Genomic DNA, 15,236 nt, shown 5'->3' on the forward strand with positions numbered 1-15,236 from the left:
TGAAGAGGCTGGATTAACAGGCTTGCAAGGAAAGCTAAAAAGAAGTAAATGCATTCAGTTTGACTCAGCAATAACTGAGAGATGAGATGACATTTTTGGTCCATATTAACAACCTGCCAAATTACCATTCGCAGGCAGAATTAAAATTTCTGCACTTTTTGCAACATTTCTATCCCTAGAACAGTGGTTCTTAACCTTCACTGCAGCCTGCACTCCTTATCAAAAATCATTGAAATAGGTCAGTTCTTTAAACCTAGATATATTTTGTTTGTATATTACAGTAATCGTTTAAAAATGTATAATAAATACATAGGTTTGATGATACAAAGTAGTTGTACTTATGTGCTGTGCTTAATTTGTGTTTTTGATGATTTACCTTCTAAAAAAATCTGGCATGTCTCGCACCCCCAGAAAGGGCATCTTGCACCCCCCCAGGAGTTGTGTGCACACCAGGTTAAGAACCACGGGCTTAGAATATGGAGTGTTGCAAAATAGAAGTTGCAGCAAGATTACTCTATGTATCAAGTTTAAATGGCAACCATAGGACAAACTTCAAAAAGGGAGAAAAGTTGTATTGTGCAGTGGGGTGGGGCATACAGAGAAGCAAGTTGCTTGTTTCCCTTTTCAGCCGCAGAGATTTTGCTGCTCTCATCTGGTATGGTGTGTCCTTCCAGGTACCCATTCTTGAACCACTTCCAAATTATACCCCACCAGTTGAAAACTACTGGACTTTATGATCAACTAGGTCTTCTCTAACACGTAAGCATCTATTTTCTCTTTTCTACGCCCCAGATGCTGCAGGGGCGAGGCAACAGCACCAGCTGCCAGGGGCCACCGAGCAGCAGCTGCTCGGGTGGTCCCCAGGTTCAGCTGCACCAGCCGCTGATCGGGCAGGCCCCAGGGCCAAGTGCCTGAGGCCGCTTGAGCAGCAGCTGGTGCAACTGGCCCAGGGCCGCTCCAGCAGTGGCTGGTGTGGCAGTCCCAGGGGCCACCTGAGCAGCTGCTTCAGAAGTCACTGAGGTTGCAGAGAGTCATGGTACCCGTGACTTCCACGACCTCAGTGAAAGACACAGAGCCCTAACCATAATGTAATTAAATTTAGCATCCTTGGGGGGGAGGTGGGAATACCAACAACAACAGAAACACCACAGTAACATTTGACCTTAAAAAGGGGAATGACACATGAGTGAGGATGATAGACAGAAATTAAGAAGAGCAGTCACAAGGGTAAAATGCCTGCAAGCAGCACATAGACTATTTAAAAACACCATAATAGAAGCTCAGACTAAATGTACACCCCCATTCAAAAAAAAGTCAGCATCCAAAATAATGCCACCATAGCTAAATAGCAGAGGAAGGGAGGCCATTAGAGGCAAAAAGGCATCTTCTAAAATTAAGGCAAATCCTAATGAGGAAAATAGGGAGGGGCATAAACCTTGGCAAACAAAATATAAAAATATAATAAGGGAGGCCAAGAAAGAATTTGAGAAGCAACTTGCTAAAGATAGAAAAAAATTGCTGCTAGTTTTTGCAAGTACATCAGAAGCAGGACGCCTGCCAAAGAGGCAACGGGGCTACGAGATGACAAAGGTGGTGAGCACTCAGGGAAGACAAGAGCATTGCAAACTAGTTATATCAATTCTTTGCATTGGTGTTCACTGCAGAGAACATGACGGAGATACCCACATCAGAGCCATTCTTTTTAGAAGACAAATGTGAAGTACTGTCCCAAAATGATGTGCCAGTAGAAGAGGTTTTAGAACAAACTGATGAACTAAACAGTAATAAGTCACCAGGACCAGATGGTATTCACCCAAGAGTTCTGAAGGAACACAAATGTGAAATTGCAGGACCACTAACTGTAGTCTGTAACCTATCATTTAAACCAGCTTCTGTACCAAATGACTGGAGGATAGCTAATGTGATGCCAATTTTTAAAAAGTGCTCCAGAGACGATCCCGGCAATTACAGGCCAGCAAGCCTGACTTCAGTACCGGGCAAATTGGTTGAAACTATAATAAAGAACAAAATTGTCAGACATATAGATGAATATATTTTGATGGGGAAGAGTCAACATCGTTTTTGTAAAGGAAAATCATGTCTCATCAATCTACTAGAATTCTCTGAGGGGGTCAACAAGCACATGGACAAGGGGGATCCAGGGATATAGTGTATTTAGATTTTCAGAAAGCCTTTGACAAGATCCCTCACCAAAGGCTCTTAAGCAAAGTAAGCAGTCATGGGATAAGAAGGAAGGTTCTCTCATGGATTGGTAACTGGTTAAAAGATAGGAAACAAAAGGGTAGGAATAAATGGTCAGTTTTCAGACTGGAGAGAAGTAAATAGCAGCGTTCTGCAGGGGTCTGTACTGGGCCCAGTCCTGTTTAACGTATTCATAAATGATCTGGAAAAAGGGGTAAACAGTGAGGTGGCAAAATTTGCAGAGGATACAAAACTACTCAAGATAGTTAAGTCCCAGGCAGACTACAAAGAGCTATAAAAGGATCTCTCAAAACTGGGTGACTGGGCAAGACAATGGCAGATGAAATTCAATGTTGATAAATGCAAAGTAATGCAGATTGGAAAAAAAAATCCCAACTATACACACAAAATGATGGGTTCTAAATTAGCTGTTACCACCCAAGATAGATCTTGGAGTCACCATGGATCGTTCTCTGAAAACTTCCACTCCGTGCACAGCAGCAACCACAAAGGTTAACAGTACATTAGGAACTATTAGCAAACGGATAAGACAGAAAATATCATAATGCCACTATATAAATCCATGGAATGCTCACATCTTGAACACTGCATGCAATTCTGGTTGCCCCATCTCAAAAAGGATCTAGTGGAACTGGAAAAGGTTCAGAGAAGAGCAACAAAGATGATAAAGGGTATAGAACAGCTTCCATAGGACATGAATGAGGGCTGTTTGTTTTAGAAAACAGATAACAAAGGGGAAATACGATAGAGGTCTATAAAAATCATGAATGGTGTCGAAAAAAGTGAACAGAGATGTGTTATTTACCTTTTTACACCATACATAAACCAGGAGACACTCTATTAAATTAATAGGCAGCCGATTTAATACAAACAAGATGAAGTACTTCTTCACACAACGCAGTCAACCTCTGGAACTCGTTACTCTGGGTTGTGGTGGATACCAAAAGAATAACTGGGTTTAAAAAAAAGATCTGAGTAAGTTCATGGAAGATATCAACGGCTATTAGCATAGATAGTCAGGAACACAACCCCATACTCAGCACAACTCCAAACCTTTGACTACCAGAGGCTAGGAGTGGAGGACGGGGTTGGTTCACTCCATAACTGCCCTGTTTGTACACTCCTCCTGAAGCTCTGCTACACGCCACTGTCAGAGACAGTATATTGGGCAAGATGGACCATGGCCTGACCCAGTATGGCAGCTCTTATGTTCTTAACTTCAGATTCACATACCCGGGCATTCGTGCCAGAAGTGCTTGTTCAGTAACCCAATCTGAGAACAGAACCACCACCAAAAGGCTTATCTGAGACAACAAAACTAAGCACCAAAGATCAACACTGAGTATTCACAAAGAACAGTTTGTATCAGTCCACAGAAGTAAAAATCTTGGATCAGCAGATCTGCCAAACATTTTTAAAAAACAGTTACATCTGATGATATTCAAAGGTATCTGAATATCCTCAGATGCTTCCTGAAGATGTTCTTCAAGCAGAAAGAGAGGCTAAATTTGTCAGATAATTTATTCATTGTGAATCATTCACTCATCTCTAACCAGGACACTCAAAGCTCTGCTTAAAAATGCTGAAATACCCACTTATAAAATCTTTTGCTCTTGACTATGGCTACGTACATCTCAATTGTAGCCATTTGTTTTTTCATGATTATTAAATATGTCATAAGTAAGGGCTTAAAAGGTACAGTGCAATTGTCTGAGCAAAGGGCACACTATGTATGGAAATGAGATGGTCAAGTTCAGGATCCTGACAAAAGGAAGAAAGGAGAGCAGCAGAATATGGACCCTGGACTTCAGAAAAGCAGACTTTGACTCCCTTAGGGAACTGATGGGCAGGAACCTCTGGGAGGCGAATATGAGGGGGAAAGGAATCCAGGAGAGCTGGCTGTATTTTAAAGAAGCCTTATTGAGGGCGCAGGAACAAACCATCCCAATGTGCAGAAAGAATTGCAAATATGGCAGGTGACCAGCTTGGCTTAACAGAGAAATCCTCACTGAGTTTAAACACAAAAAGGAAGCTTACAAGAAATGGAAACTTGGACAGATGAGTAGGGAGGAGTATAAAGATATTGCTTGAGCATGCAGGGGTATAATCAGGAAGACCAAAGCACAATTGGAGTTGCAGCTAACAAGGGATGTGAAGGGTAACAAGAAAGATTTCTACAGGTATGTTGGCAACAAGAAGGTGGTCAGGGAAAGTGTGGGACCCTTACTGAATGGGGGAGGCAAAATAGTGACAGATGATGTGGAAAAAGCTGAAGTACTCAATGCTTAAATGACTGCTCCTTGGAGCAGCTGGTACAGGAACCCACAAGGGGAGAGGCAACTCTCGATTTAATCCTGAGTGGAGCGCAGGATCTGGTCCAAGAGGTAACTATAACAGGACCGCTTGGAAATAGTGACCATAACAACATTTAACATTCCTGCGGTGGGAAGGACACCTCAACAACCCAACACTGTGGCATTTAATTTCAGAAAGGGGAACTATGCAAAAATGAGGAGGTTAATTAAACAGGAATTAAAAGGTACAGTGACTAGAGTGAAATCCATGCAAGCTGCACGGATACTTTTCAAAGACACCATAATAGAGGCTCAACTTAAATGTATACCCCAAATTAAAAAACACAGTAAAAGAACTAAAAGAGAGCCACCATGGCTTAAACAACCATGTAAAAGAAGCAGTGAGAGATAAAAAGGCATCTTTTAAAAAGTGGAAGTCAATCCTGATCCTAGTGAGGTAAATAGAAAGGAACATAAACACTGCCAAATTAAGTGTAAAAATGTCATAAGAAAAGCCAAAAAGGAGTTTGAAGAACAGCTAGTCAAGATTCTTTGCTAGAGATCTCAAGAGTTCTAATCCTCTCGCTAGTAAAATACAGTAAAACTATCTTAGGCAAAGCGATTTTTAATGACCTCTAAAGTGTCCATGACTAACAAACCTGCAAAGTGCCTTTTCTTTTCCCTTGAGAAGCAAAAACTCAGCCTTGAAACTGAAGTCTATTTGTATTAAACTGGAAAGCAACAACATAAGAAGTAGCCTGAGAGCCAAACATAAAACTCCAAACTTTTTATTCAAACAAACAATTTGGAGGTGTATTTTTACCTCTGTCCTGCACTAGGGAAAACACCATTAAACTGTAACAGATTCCCGCTGCTTGTAAATTATAAAGTATGTTTTGAAAGCCTTAGAGGGATCTCTCATGGCTCCAGTGAGCAAGTTAAGCAATGTAAAAAACAAACTGCTTACATATTATCTCAAGCTCAACACTGTAAACTGTCAGAAATAGGTCATTAAAGGTGGAGTTGAAACAAATAAGGGCTGGAGTGAGCAACTGGCCTTTCCAATGGGGAAGAGACTACTATGGAATATACAATATGGAGCATATCCAGAGTCAAGGAGAATGCTTCATGAAACCTTGCCGCTAGAGTTGGATGAATACGGTAGCAACAAGGTCTGCAACCATTCACTTGAATACTGAATGGCTGTTTGCTTTAACCATGTTTGTACCTTTACTCACAGCTTTCAGGGATTTGCACAAAAAGGGTTTTGTTTGCACTAACATTTGGGGACTGGCTGTTCTTCCTATGAATTAATCTCCATACTTACACATGGACAAGAGGATTTGTGTGCAAGAACAAGAGGATTTGCAATTTATTATTCAGAATTTGATATTTCATATTTTCCTGTTTAAAAAGCGTCACTCGTCCAAACAGGAAGCAAAAATGATGCCATGTGACTTAGGTGATCAATTACACACCACAACTAATGAACAATCAAGAGCACAAAGTGAACAGTTTGTGAACAACACATATAGCATATTGGTTGGCATGAACTATTTGGCAAATACTTGTGAATAATGCAGAAATCAGGAACAGGGAAAGGGGCCGTTAGCCCATAACCAGTTGATGACACTTAAACTGTTTGTAGCTGATATTGTTAAACAGCTTCTGCAGAAGGTGGTTCCTCCTGCAGAGGAATGAAGATCTCCCACTTCAGGCGTTCAACAAAGGGAACGACAATCCAAGTGAAACACTAACACCCTAGTGGTTCATCTGCAGCAGGGACCAAACTGAGCACTGCCTGATCTTAATGGAGGAGCCTTTACTGGCTGAGCTACAAGACATGTCTGTCAGCAGAGGCTGTAGCAGGCTCAATCTCTAGCTGGCCTAGAGGAGGATACAGTGCCACACCAAGCAGGCATGGCTTCCAGAAGTATGGTTAAAGGAGGGCTGCAGTATGACACACCCAAAAGGATCTCCATGTACCATCGCAGGAACAGCCAGGAAAAATCCTAATGGGGACTAAAGAAGCAGCACATTGAGTCTTTTCACATGGAAGGACGAAAAGCCCCAGCTAGTGAATGTTACATGTGCGAGGACTCAGGAGGCGGCACTGGGTGGGGCATTCATATTAACAGATCAGGGTAACAATAGGATTATCCTGTGTGCGCCCCACTGTGGGTGGGACAATGGGGCTGAACATTCCGTTTCAAATGGAGTCCTGATAGGAAGGGTTATAAACAACGGGGTCAGGATTAAAACTGCCTTGGTTTTGTGCAGATGTGGTGTTTCAGGGTTGTGCCCTTTGTATTTTCCTATCTAGTTAATATCTAACTAAAGCCTAATCCAACTCCAAACGTCTCTGAGATATTCCAGCCCTAATAAAGTGAGCCTCACAAAAACCCTGACCTGGCCATGGTGACCTACAGTTTCTGACATCCAGGGTCAATTACTGCAATTTATTATTGTATCTAAGAATGAAACCACACAATCTGGTAAAGTTCAAACGGTTACAGATCACCACCACCAGATGCTGTGAACACATCATCCTTATGCATCACCCTCTGCACTTGCTCTCCATTGAATATAAGGCTCAGGTCTCTGTCCTAAGATAAAAGGAGTACTTGTGGCACCTTAGAGACTAACAAATTTATTTGAGCATAAGCTTTTGTGAGCTACAGCTCACTTCATCAGATGCTGTAGCTCACGAAAGCTTATGCTCAAATAAACTGGTTAGTCTCTAAGGTGCCACAAGTACTCCTTTTCTTTTTGCAAATACAGACTAACACGGCTGCTACTCTGAAACCTGTCCTAAAATACAAAGCTCTCTAGGGGACTGTCCCAGGCTATCTGAGAGATCACCTTTGCCTTCATGACCCTGACCTCTCACAACAGCTACATCCCACTGTTCACCAGTCAGGAACACTCATGAGCATGGGAGCCAGAACTTCTTAGAAGCTGGACTCAGACTATGGAATGAGAGAATAACCACCTCTGCATTTTCAGAACCAAATACAAAACTTATTTCTTCAACTTAGCTTTATTGCAGCAATTTCTATCCTCACACTTACGCTCATCCCCACAGCACACCTCCGCACACACACACACACCAAAACAAAAAACAAAAAAAGAAAAAAAAAACCAAACCACATACTAACTAGTCAAGTTTTTACCCTAAAAAGCAGGGAAGAAAGAGCGAGATTGTTTTGTTAATTTGGGGAGCTGCTCAGATACTCTGGTGTTGAGGACCATGTAAATAAATAGAGAGGTTAAAGACAGACTAGACAATACGTGTTAAAGGAAGGGTCCAAGAATAAAATAAATTAGAGATGGAAAGGCACTAGTAGGTCATCTAATCGCTCCCCTCCCCGCAAAAATCATGCCAGAACCTTTCCCTACAGTATATTCTCCAGAGCTTTGTCCATTCTAGTTTCAAGCGTCTTAGGGATGAGGATTCCCTTGGGAGATCCATTCATACAAAGTTATGTTGCATTCAGCAAGCCAAAACAGATGGAAATATAATGAAACTCCTTGAAACACCAAGTGAGAACACAGAATGCTTACTAAAAACATTTTAAGAAAACTTCCTAGTGCGACAGTGCATTTCTTTTAGCAGTCTCTGAAACTACTAAGCAGAGATCCTGCCATGCTGCTTGCCCATAGTTTGGGTGTATGGAGGGGAAGAAGGGTACCCTACCATATGTCCTCTTTCCTAAGCTCAGCACATTGAAAGATAAATTCTATATACATGTAAGATCTCAAGCATATAAATGATTTATTCACCTCTGAAATGCAGCCCCCTTGGCAATATAGTGCACCAGCTTTTTATCATTGCACAAACACAGTTCCATTGAAGAACCAAAACAACCAGGTCACTAGTTTAGCAGGTCTCATATGTATTTGTATTACCACACTGAGATCACAGACTAGTTAACTGCACAGTATATATGAGACACAAGGTGTGTGAGGTAATCTCTTCTATTGGACCAGTTTCTGTTGGTGAAAGAGGCAAGCTTTTGAGCTACACAGAAGAAGAGCTCTGTGTAGCTCAAAAGCTTGTCTTTTTCACCAACAGAAGTTGGTCCCATAAAAGATATTATCTCACCCATCTTATCTTTCTCGTATTCTGGGACCAAAACGACTTACAACACTGCAATGTACAATGTATATGTAAGTGACAGGAACTCTCTCCTCCCCCAAAATGACTTACACTGGTTGCAGTTTACAGTGAGGCTGTCATAACCCAGAAAGACAGCTTCACATGTCCCACATCTGTTCAAGTGACAGGTCACATACTCATTGTACTGGCAGGAGGCATCTTCACACACATAATCATAGTCAGTTTCCATGGGCAGGCAATGCATCTTAGATTCATAGATTCATAGAAGGGTAGGGTTGGAAGGGACCTCAGGAGGTCATCTAGTCCAACCCCCTGCTTGAAGCAGGACCAATCCCCAATTTTTGCTCCAGATCCCTAAACAGCCCCCTCAAGGATTGAACTCACAACCCTGGGTTTAGCAGGCCAATGCTCAAACCACTGAGCTATCCCTCCCCGATTTCAGCTTGTAGTAGGGGAGCCTCAGTGCTGGTGCACCATTAGCCCAAAGTGAGCTCAGCAGCATGTAACTAGACTCCTAATAAAATCAAAATTAGCTCTGATATTCCACAGTGGAGAGAGGAGGAAGTGCAATTAGCATGTAAGGCCCTCACCCAGGGGCCCATGCCACCAAGTATTAATACTTATCCCCAGCCTCTCTCCAGATCTGGGCACTCATCATCTAAAAGAGAGGTTTGCTTTCATTAAACGCTATCTTCTGCTTTCTTGGCCCCTGCCATTTCCTAATTAACTACCCCAGATATATAATTGGAGAATCTCAGTCATACTGACAGCCTTGGAGACTGATATCTTTGTATTTACAGGCCAGGCACTATTGAATATGATTAAAATTCAAGACAGCAAACAAAAATATAAAGCAACACCACCATAGATCTCAAAGTGCTTTACAAAGGAGGTCAGGAGCATTATCCCTGTGAGGCTCAGTCAGGGGAAGTGACTTACCCAAGGTCACAGAAAACCAGCGGCAGAGCTAATAATTGAATCGTGGGCTCCTGATTCCCAGTCCAGTGCACTAGCTGTTCGAATATCTTGCCTCCCAGATCTTGTTAGCTGAAAGTTCAGTGCTCAGCCTCTGAATTCCCACTCTAAAGAATATAACTGGTTTGGGTTCATCTGGTCTCAGGCAAAGATTTAGAAACACAGATATCTTGGGAAGAAGAAAAAAGACTTTCCAGGCAAACAATCAGTATTGATGAGATCTTGATATGAAATGCACACAATCCAGAATCACAGATGGCAAACCAAACTTCATCCAGGAAAGTTCTGCTAGATTCCCTTCTTAGTAATGAGAGAAAAACGATCATTCACTGTTACTCAGAACCACTGGTCCAAGTACCTTTTCACTTACTGGGACAGGAGATACATGGCAGATGACTTCCAAAATGACTACACAGAAGAAAACACCGTGGAAACATCTTTTGCCCTTGGCCCTATGCAATAGAAACAGTGACATAGTAGTTCTAAAAAGGTTTTTCCCATTTACCCACTACATGGCTGGCAGCTTAATCTCCAGCAGTCAGTTCCAGTTCATTAAAGCTCCAGTTTGCCATTATGTCTTCCAGGTACAGTTCATCACACAGATGTGGAGCTACATATTTTAAACCCAAAGCAATGTGGGACATTTATGGTACTGAAAAGAAAGCACTGCATGCTCTAGCTCATAAGCACTTTTCTCAATGAAAAGGCCTATTTGAAGAGGAAAGTACAGTCCTGTTGTGGGACTAAATTTAACTTGGCAGTATATCCAATTCCATGGAAGGAAGGTGGAAATTTGGCTCAGGATCAATTTCACACAGTAGGCTGGATTCCCAGCTGGTGTAAATCAGTGTTGCTAATGGAACTACACCAATTCACACCATCTGAGAATCTGATCCTGTATCTTCAGGCTCTTATACCCAATAGAGAAGGGTGGATTGTAAACTGGACTACTGCACTGAATCTTACTGAATTAACTAAATGACTGGTCCCAGAATCAGATATCACTTCCCCTCAGTCTTTTACCCCTCACATTCTCCCTGTCCCCTTTTCCCCTAAGCAGTCCTCCTCAAACTTCCTCCTGCTCCCTACATCTCTTGAGCTTCTTGCAGTTATCTATCCAGGCTCCTGATTTTCAATAGCTCATAATTTGGGCAGGTTAGCAAGACCAGGGCAATCCCCCTGCTAAATTTCTAGACTCTCCTTCCCCACGTCCCCCTCCAAGCCTCCTTCTTTTACTGGAGTTTCAGGATTGTAGAGGAGCTCTTTGTAGTAGAGAAAGTGCTGTATGATGATGGTCCCCCCCCCACCCCGCTTCTCTTAGCATCAGGTACTTCAAGCCTCCCGATACTGTGAACTGCTGAATAAGCACTAGGCTCTGTAGGTACATGCCCTAGGAACCTGGCTCAGTGAGCAGTATGGGAGCATGGTTAAAATGCACAAGAATCTAGTCTGCTGCACCAGGCACTTCTGCTCCAGAAAAGTGAGAAATCAAAGAGGAACCAGGTGCAGCTGTGAGGCTACAGAAAAAGGAGACTGCCCAGCCATCCCTCCCCACCCCAAGTTCCTCCCACATAGGGCTGGGGTCAGGGGCATGAAGGGTCCAGGCTGCTTGCCATTGCTGCTGCTCCCATTCTTCAGGCAGGGAGGTGGGACAAAGGTTTCCTCACCCTGCTCCTACTTTTGCCAGCTAGAGTCTCCCTCCTGTCAGGCCTACTATTACCACTGCTGCATGTGTGCTGACGGGCTGAGGGAAGATGAGGAATCTGGCTTAATGCTCCATTGCTGCTACTCCAATTCTTCAGCAAGCCTAGGGCACCCTCCAGTACTAAAGGGGAGGAGCAGAGCCTGGCTCACTGATTCAGATCAAGACAATGGGTATGAAAACAATGGGTTCTGCATGGCGAAGGAGCAGGGGCCGATACAAGGGTGATGCCAAACTTTCTTTTTATATGCCTGAGGAGTGACTTGTCTTACAGAGGCCCTGCAAAGGAATTCTTAAACATTGGGCTTGTGTGCTCTCTTGTTGCTTTATGATGGATAAAGATGACCTAAAAGATTTAAAAATAAAAAATCTGCTTTAAAAAAAACCACAACCTTAGAAATGTCAGGAATATACAGTCCAATTCTCCTGCTTTTGCTGCAGAACTTGTTGGGTGTCTCAGAGATGCTCTAACCCCTTACCTAAAGGGTTAGGAATGTGGAAAAAGGACATTTCTAGAAACTGAGTAGACATGTAATGTAATATTTCTGTGACCCATGTCTTTTCTCCTCCGGCTAGCCTGACATTCAGCCCAGGCAAAATCATGGAAAGACTGATACAGGGTGCAATCAGTAACAAATTAAAGGATGGTAGTGTAGTTGATGACAGTATGGTTTTATGGAAAAATAACTCTTGTGACACAAAGCTCATTTTTCTTGATGAAATTACAAGCCTGAATAATAAAAAGTAATTCAGAATATGGCATGCTTAAGACTTCTGTAAGGTATTTGACTTAGAACTGGACAACATTCTGATTGAAAAATTAACAATATAAAGAATACCAATGGAACGCAATCCATGAAATGGATTACAAACTGACAAATCTCAAAAAGTAAATTGTAAATGGAAAACCATCATCCAAGAGGCTATTTCACATGGGATCCTGCAGGAATCTGTTGTTGGCCCAATGCCATCCAATATCTTTATCAGTAATCGCAAAGAAAATATAAAACCATTTCTGTTAAAGAAGACACTAAAATTGGTGAAATGGTAATGAAGGCCAGGTGAGTTTTATAAAGCAATCTGGATCACAAAATAAGCTGGGCTCACTTGAACATGTGTTTTAATACAGCCAAACTGCCAAGAACACAGAATGTAGGTCACACTTACACAATGAGGAACTGTATCTTGGAAAGCAGTGACTCAAATAGATTTAGGGTCATGGTGCACAACCAACTGAACATAAGCTACCAGGTTGAAGCTGTGGTTAAGAGGGCTAACACAGATACATAAGCAGGAGAAATATCATGTAAGAATAAGGAATGGCAATCACATCTGCATACAGCACTGTACAGTAAGTTCATGGAACTGGGGGCCAGCCAGCCATTGTTGCTGCTCTTAGTCTTCAGGTGCGGAGAAAAGGGTCTGTGGAAATGGGCCTGCACCCACCACCCCCAACCTGCTTACACTTACACTTCTCAGAGGGTGGAGTGGAGTCAATGACTTGCTCTTATGCATGAGAAATGAGACCCATGAAATCACAAACGTTCTAGCTCTGGTGCTGGAAGAGGAGGAGCAGGGTAAAGTGAGCTAGAAGGAGAGAAAATGGACAAGTGTGAGCAAGAGGATGAATGTAGGGAGAGAGGCGGAGAATAATATAGAGCAGGAGCTCCAGGAACTTCCCCATCCCATGGGAGAAAAAGCAAAGCAATGTAGCAAAGCAGAAACAGACCTCCAAGGGTGGGCATGCCAGATCCTCTTCCACACCCCTACCATTGGCCACATCTCAAAGGGGAACAGAGAATGAGTGACTCAATTTTTGATCCACCAAAGAAACAGAAAAGTTAGAGTCTGACCTCTCTTTCTTCACCCACCACCCAGTAACAAGCTCTAATTTGAGTGTTCCTGCCATCTCTCAGACTCACATGAAACTGGGGTTTTAGAAGTAATGGATTTTTTAAAAAGAAAAATATCATTGAATCCATTAATTTTGAAACAAAAATGTGGCCATACTTGCACTTAATCAGAGTGATAATATGAGGCTAAATTTACTAAGTAAAGCAATTTAAGATCTTCAGTAAAAGTTGCTACAGAAGTATTATAAAATTTAAGAACATGGTCAAACATTTGCACATCCCCATCTCTATTCAAAATACGTTCACAAGATGGATAAATGAATTACAATGCAAACTAAAATGGACTTAGCCTGTGCTGCAATGCTAACAGATCTCATCAGCTGACCAGGGTTGGGCTGGACAGGAGCCCTCCATGGTGTATCTCATTGCGGCAGAGATAAGTATAAGTGATTGAGTAGCTCGCACTCTTCCTTCAGAGTCGATACAAAACCAATACCCCATATGATATTAAAGGGCTCTGCTGTTGGAGGTCATTTCTTTCACAGATGAAAACTCAGATCCTCATCATTTGCAGTCTCAACAACAAGGGTGCGAAATCCAGTGTCTTGTTCATATTTTAGCACTTTCTATATAAGTAAATTCCCTATTTATTTTCATCTGAACATAGTAACATTACACATTTGTTTATAATGGGAAGTGGAAAAAATATGCTATACACTGTTAAACAGTTGCCATATTCCATCTTATATCAGTGTTGACTAGCCTGTAAAGTACAGAGTTGCTATAAACAGTCTAATATCCTGAGCAGTCACCTTAGCAAGCGGCACCTCAAAACAGAATTACCATTTCTTTCTCTCATGACAATTACCCAATGTATGTTGGGAGTACAGGGAAGTTAATTATAATAGCTTGCGTATTTAAAACAAAACAAAAACTTGCTGCTAGAAAAAATCTAGGTATTAAAAATAAAGATGTATACATTTTCCTCACCAAAATTAACATTTAAAAAATAAAAATCCAAGTTCCAATGAAATTAAAATATTTAAGTATGTTTTTCATAAATATTTACATTAGAATTGTCATATCATGTACACATGCAAAGACAAAGCTGATAAAAGCCAAAACTTGTTTGACAAGTTAACGGTTTATCAATTGAGCTAATTGTTGCTTGGATATTTTTTCAAGAGTTTTACTTATCTTCTTGTTTTGTACAGAAAGCAAGAGACTGGAACATACGTGGATATTTATATATACATCCACACCAAGCAGGACATATTTAGCCTGTTGACAGCAGCAGATTGTAAAGGGTACATTTGGCAGATGTTTACCTCCTGTGCTGCCTAGCAAATTGTAGTAGGCATGTCTTGACATTCCACTGAATTCAAGGGAATGGCTGTATGAAACTGTAGCATACGAGTTGTAGATGGGGTCCAACAGCAAATTAATTACCGGTAAGTATCATTTTGTGGATTTCGCTGTACTTTCCAGAAAACCAGATGTATTTACATGGGTAAAGCAGCCCACTACAAGATGTGGAACAAATTCTAGGGTATTTACAGCTAGTGGTGTGGCAAAGTAATAGCAAAGTTTTTAACAAATTATTCTTAGTAAGAAAAATATGTGCATAGTCCGTTGAAGTCCCAGTCAAAGATAATGGTTGAAGACCATTATAGTTGGTCTTTTGGACATCAAAATTCCCTTTTTTGTTTGTTCTTGCACCATCTTCTTTTAATCTTCCAGTAGCAATTCCAGTTCTTCTATAGGTACCCTTACTCTCAATTCTTTTTCAGTCATTAGATCTAGGGTCTCTTGCAGTTGATCTGGAAAATACTCTATTGCATCCATATACAGCACCTATGAATACAATTTTAAAAAAAGAACATTTACTCAGACATTTTTCTGTTCAAGAAAGAGGGACTAGACAGAAAGGAGTACATACAACTAGCAGATGCAACCAGCATTTCAGCATACGTATAAGAAAGAATAAAGATAGGGGTATGGACTATAAATGACTAGGTCTCTTATTCAGCATCCAAATGTAGGGTCTGAAATGTGCTGAAGCTCTTGAA

General features: G+C 41.5%; 1 protein-coding gene across 5 annotated transcripts in view; it reads right to left on the reverse strand.

The window, feature by feature from the left end:
• Positions 1-11,639: 11,639 nt before the first annotated feature.
• Positions 11,640-15,236, reverse strand: part of NRDE2 (NRDE-2, necessary for RNA interference, domain containing) — a 71,215-nt gene continuing 67,618 nt past the window's right edge. For 4 of the 5 annotated variants that reach the window (XM_073349412.1, XM_073349416.1, XM_073349413.1 and 1 more), the window contains one exon: positions 11,640-15,021. In XM_073349412.1, coding sequence (XP_073205513.1) covers positions 14,896-15,021 — 126 coding nt within the window. In that variant the 3' untranslated portion in view covers positions 11,640-14,895. The remainder of the gene's footprint in view (positions 15,022-15,236) is intronic. The other variant, XR_012159525.1, reaches the window with a different exon arrangement.

This window comes from Lepidochelys kempii, chromosome 6 (genome assembly GCF_965140285.1).
Source record: "Lepidochelys kempii isolate rLepKem1 chromosome 6, rLepKem1.hap1, whole genome shotgun sequence".
In the NCBI taxonomy this organism is placed as follows: Eukaryota; Metazoa; Chordata; order Testudines; family Cheloniidae; genus Lepidochelys; species Lepidochelys kempii.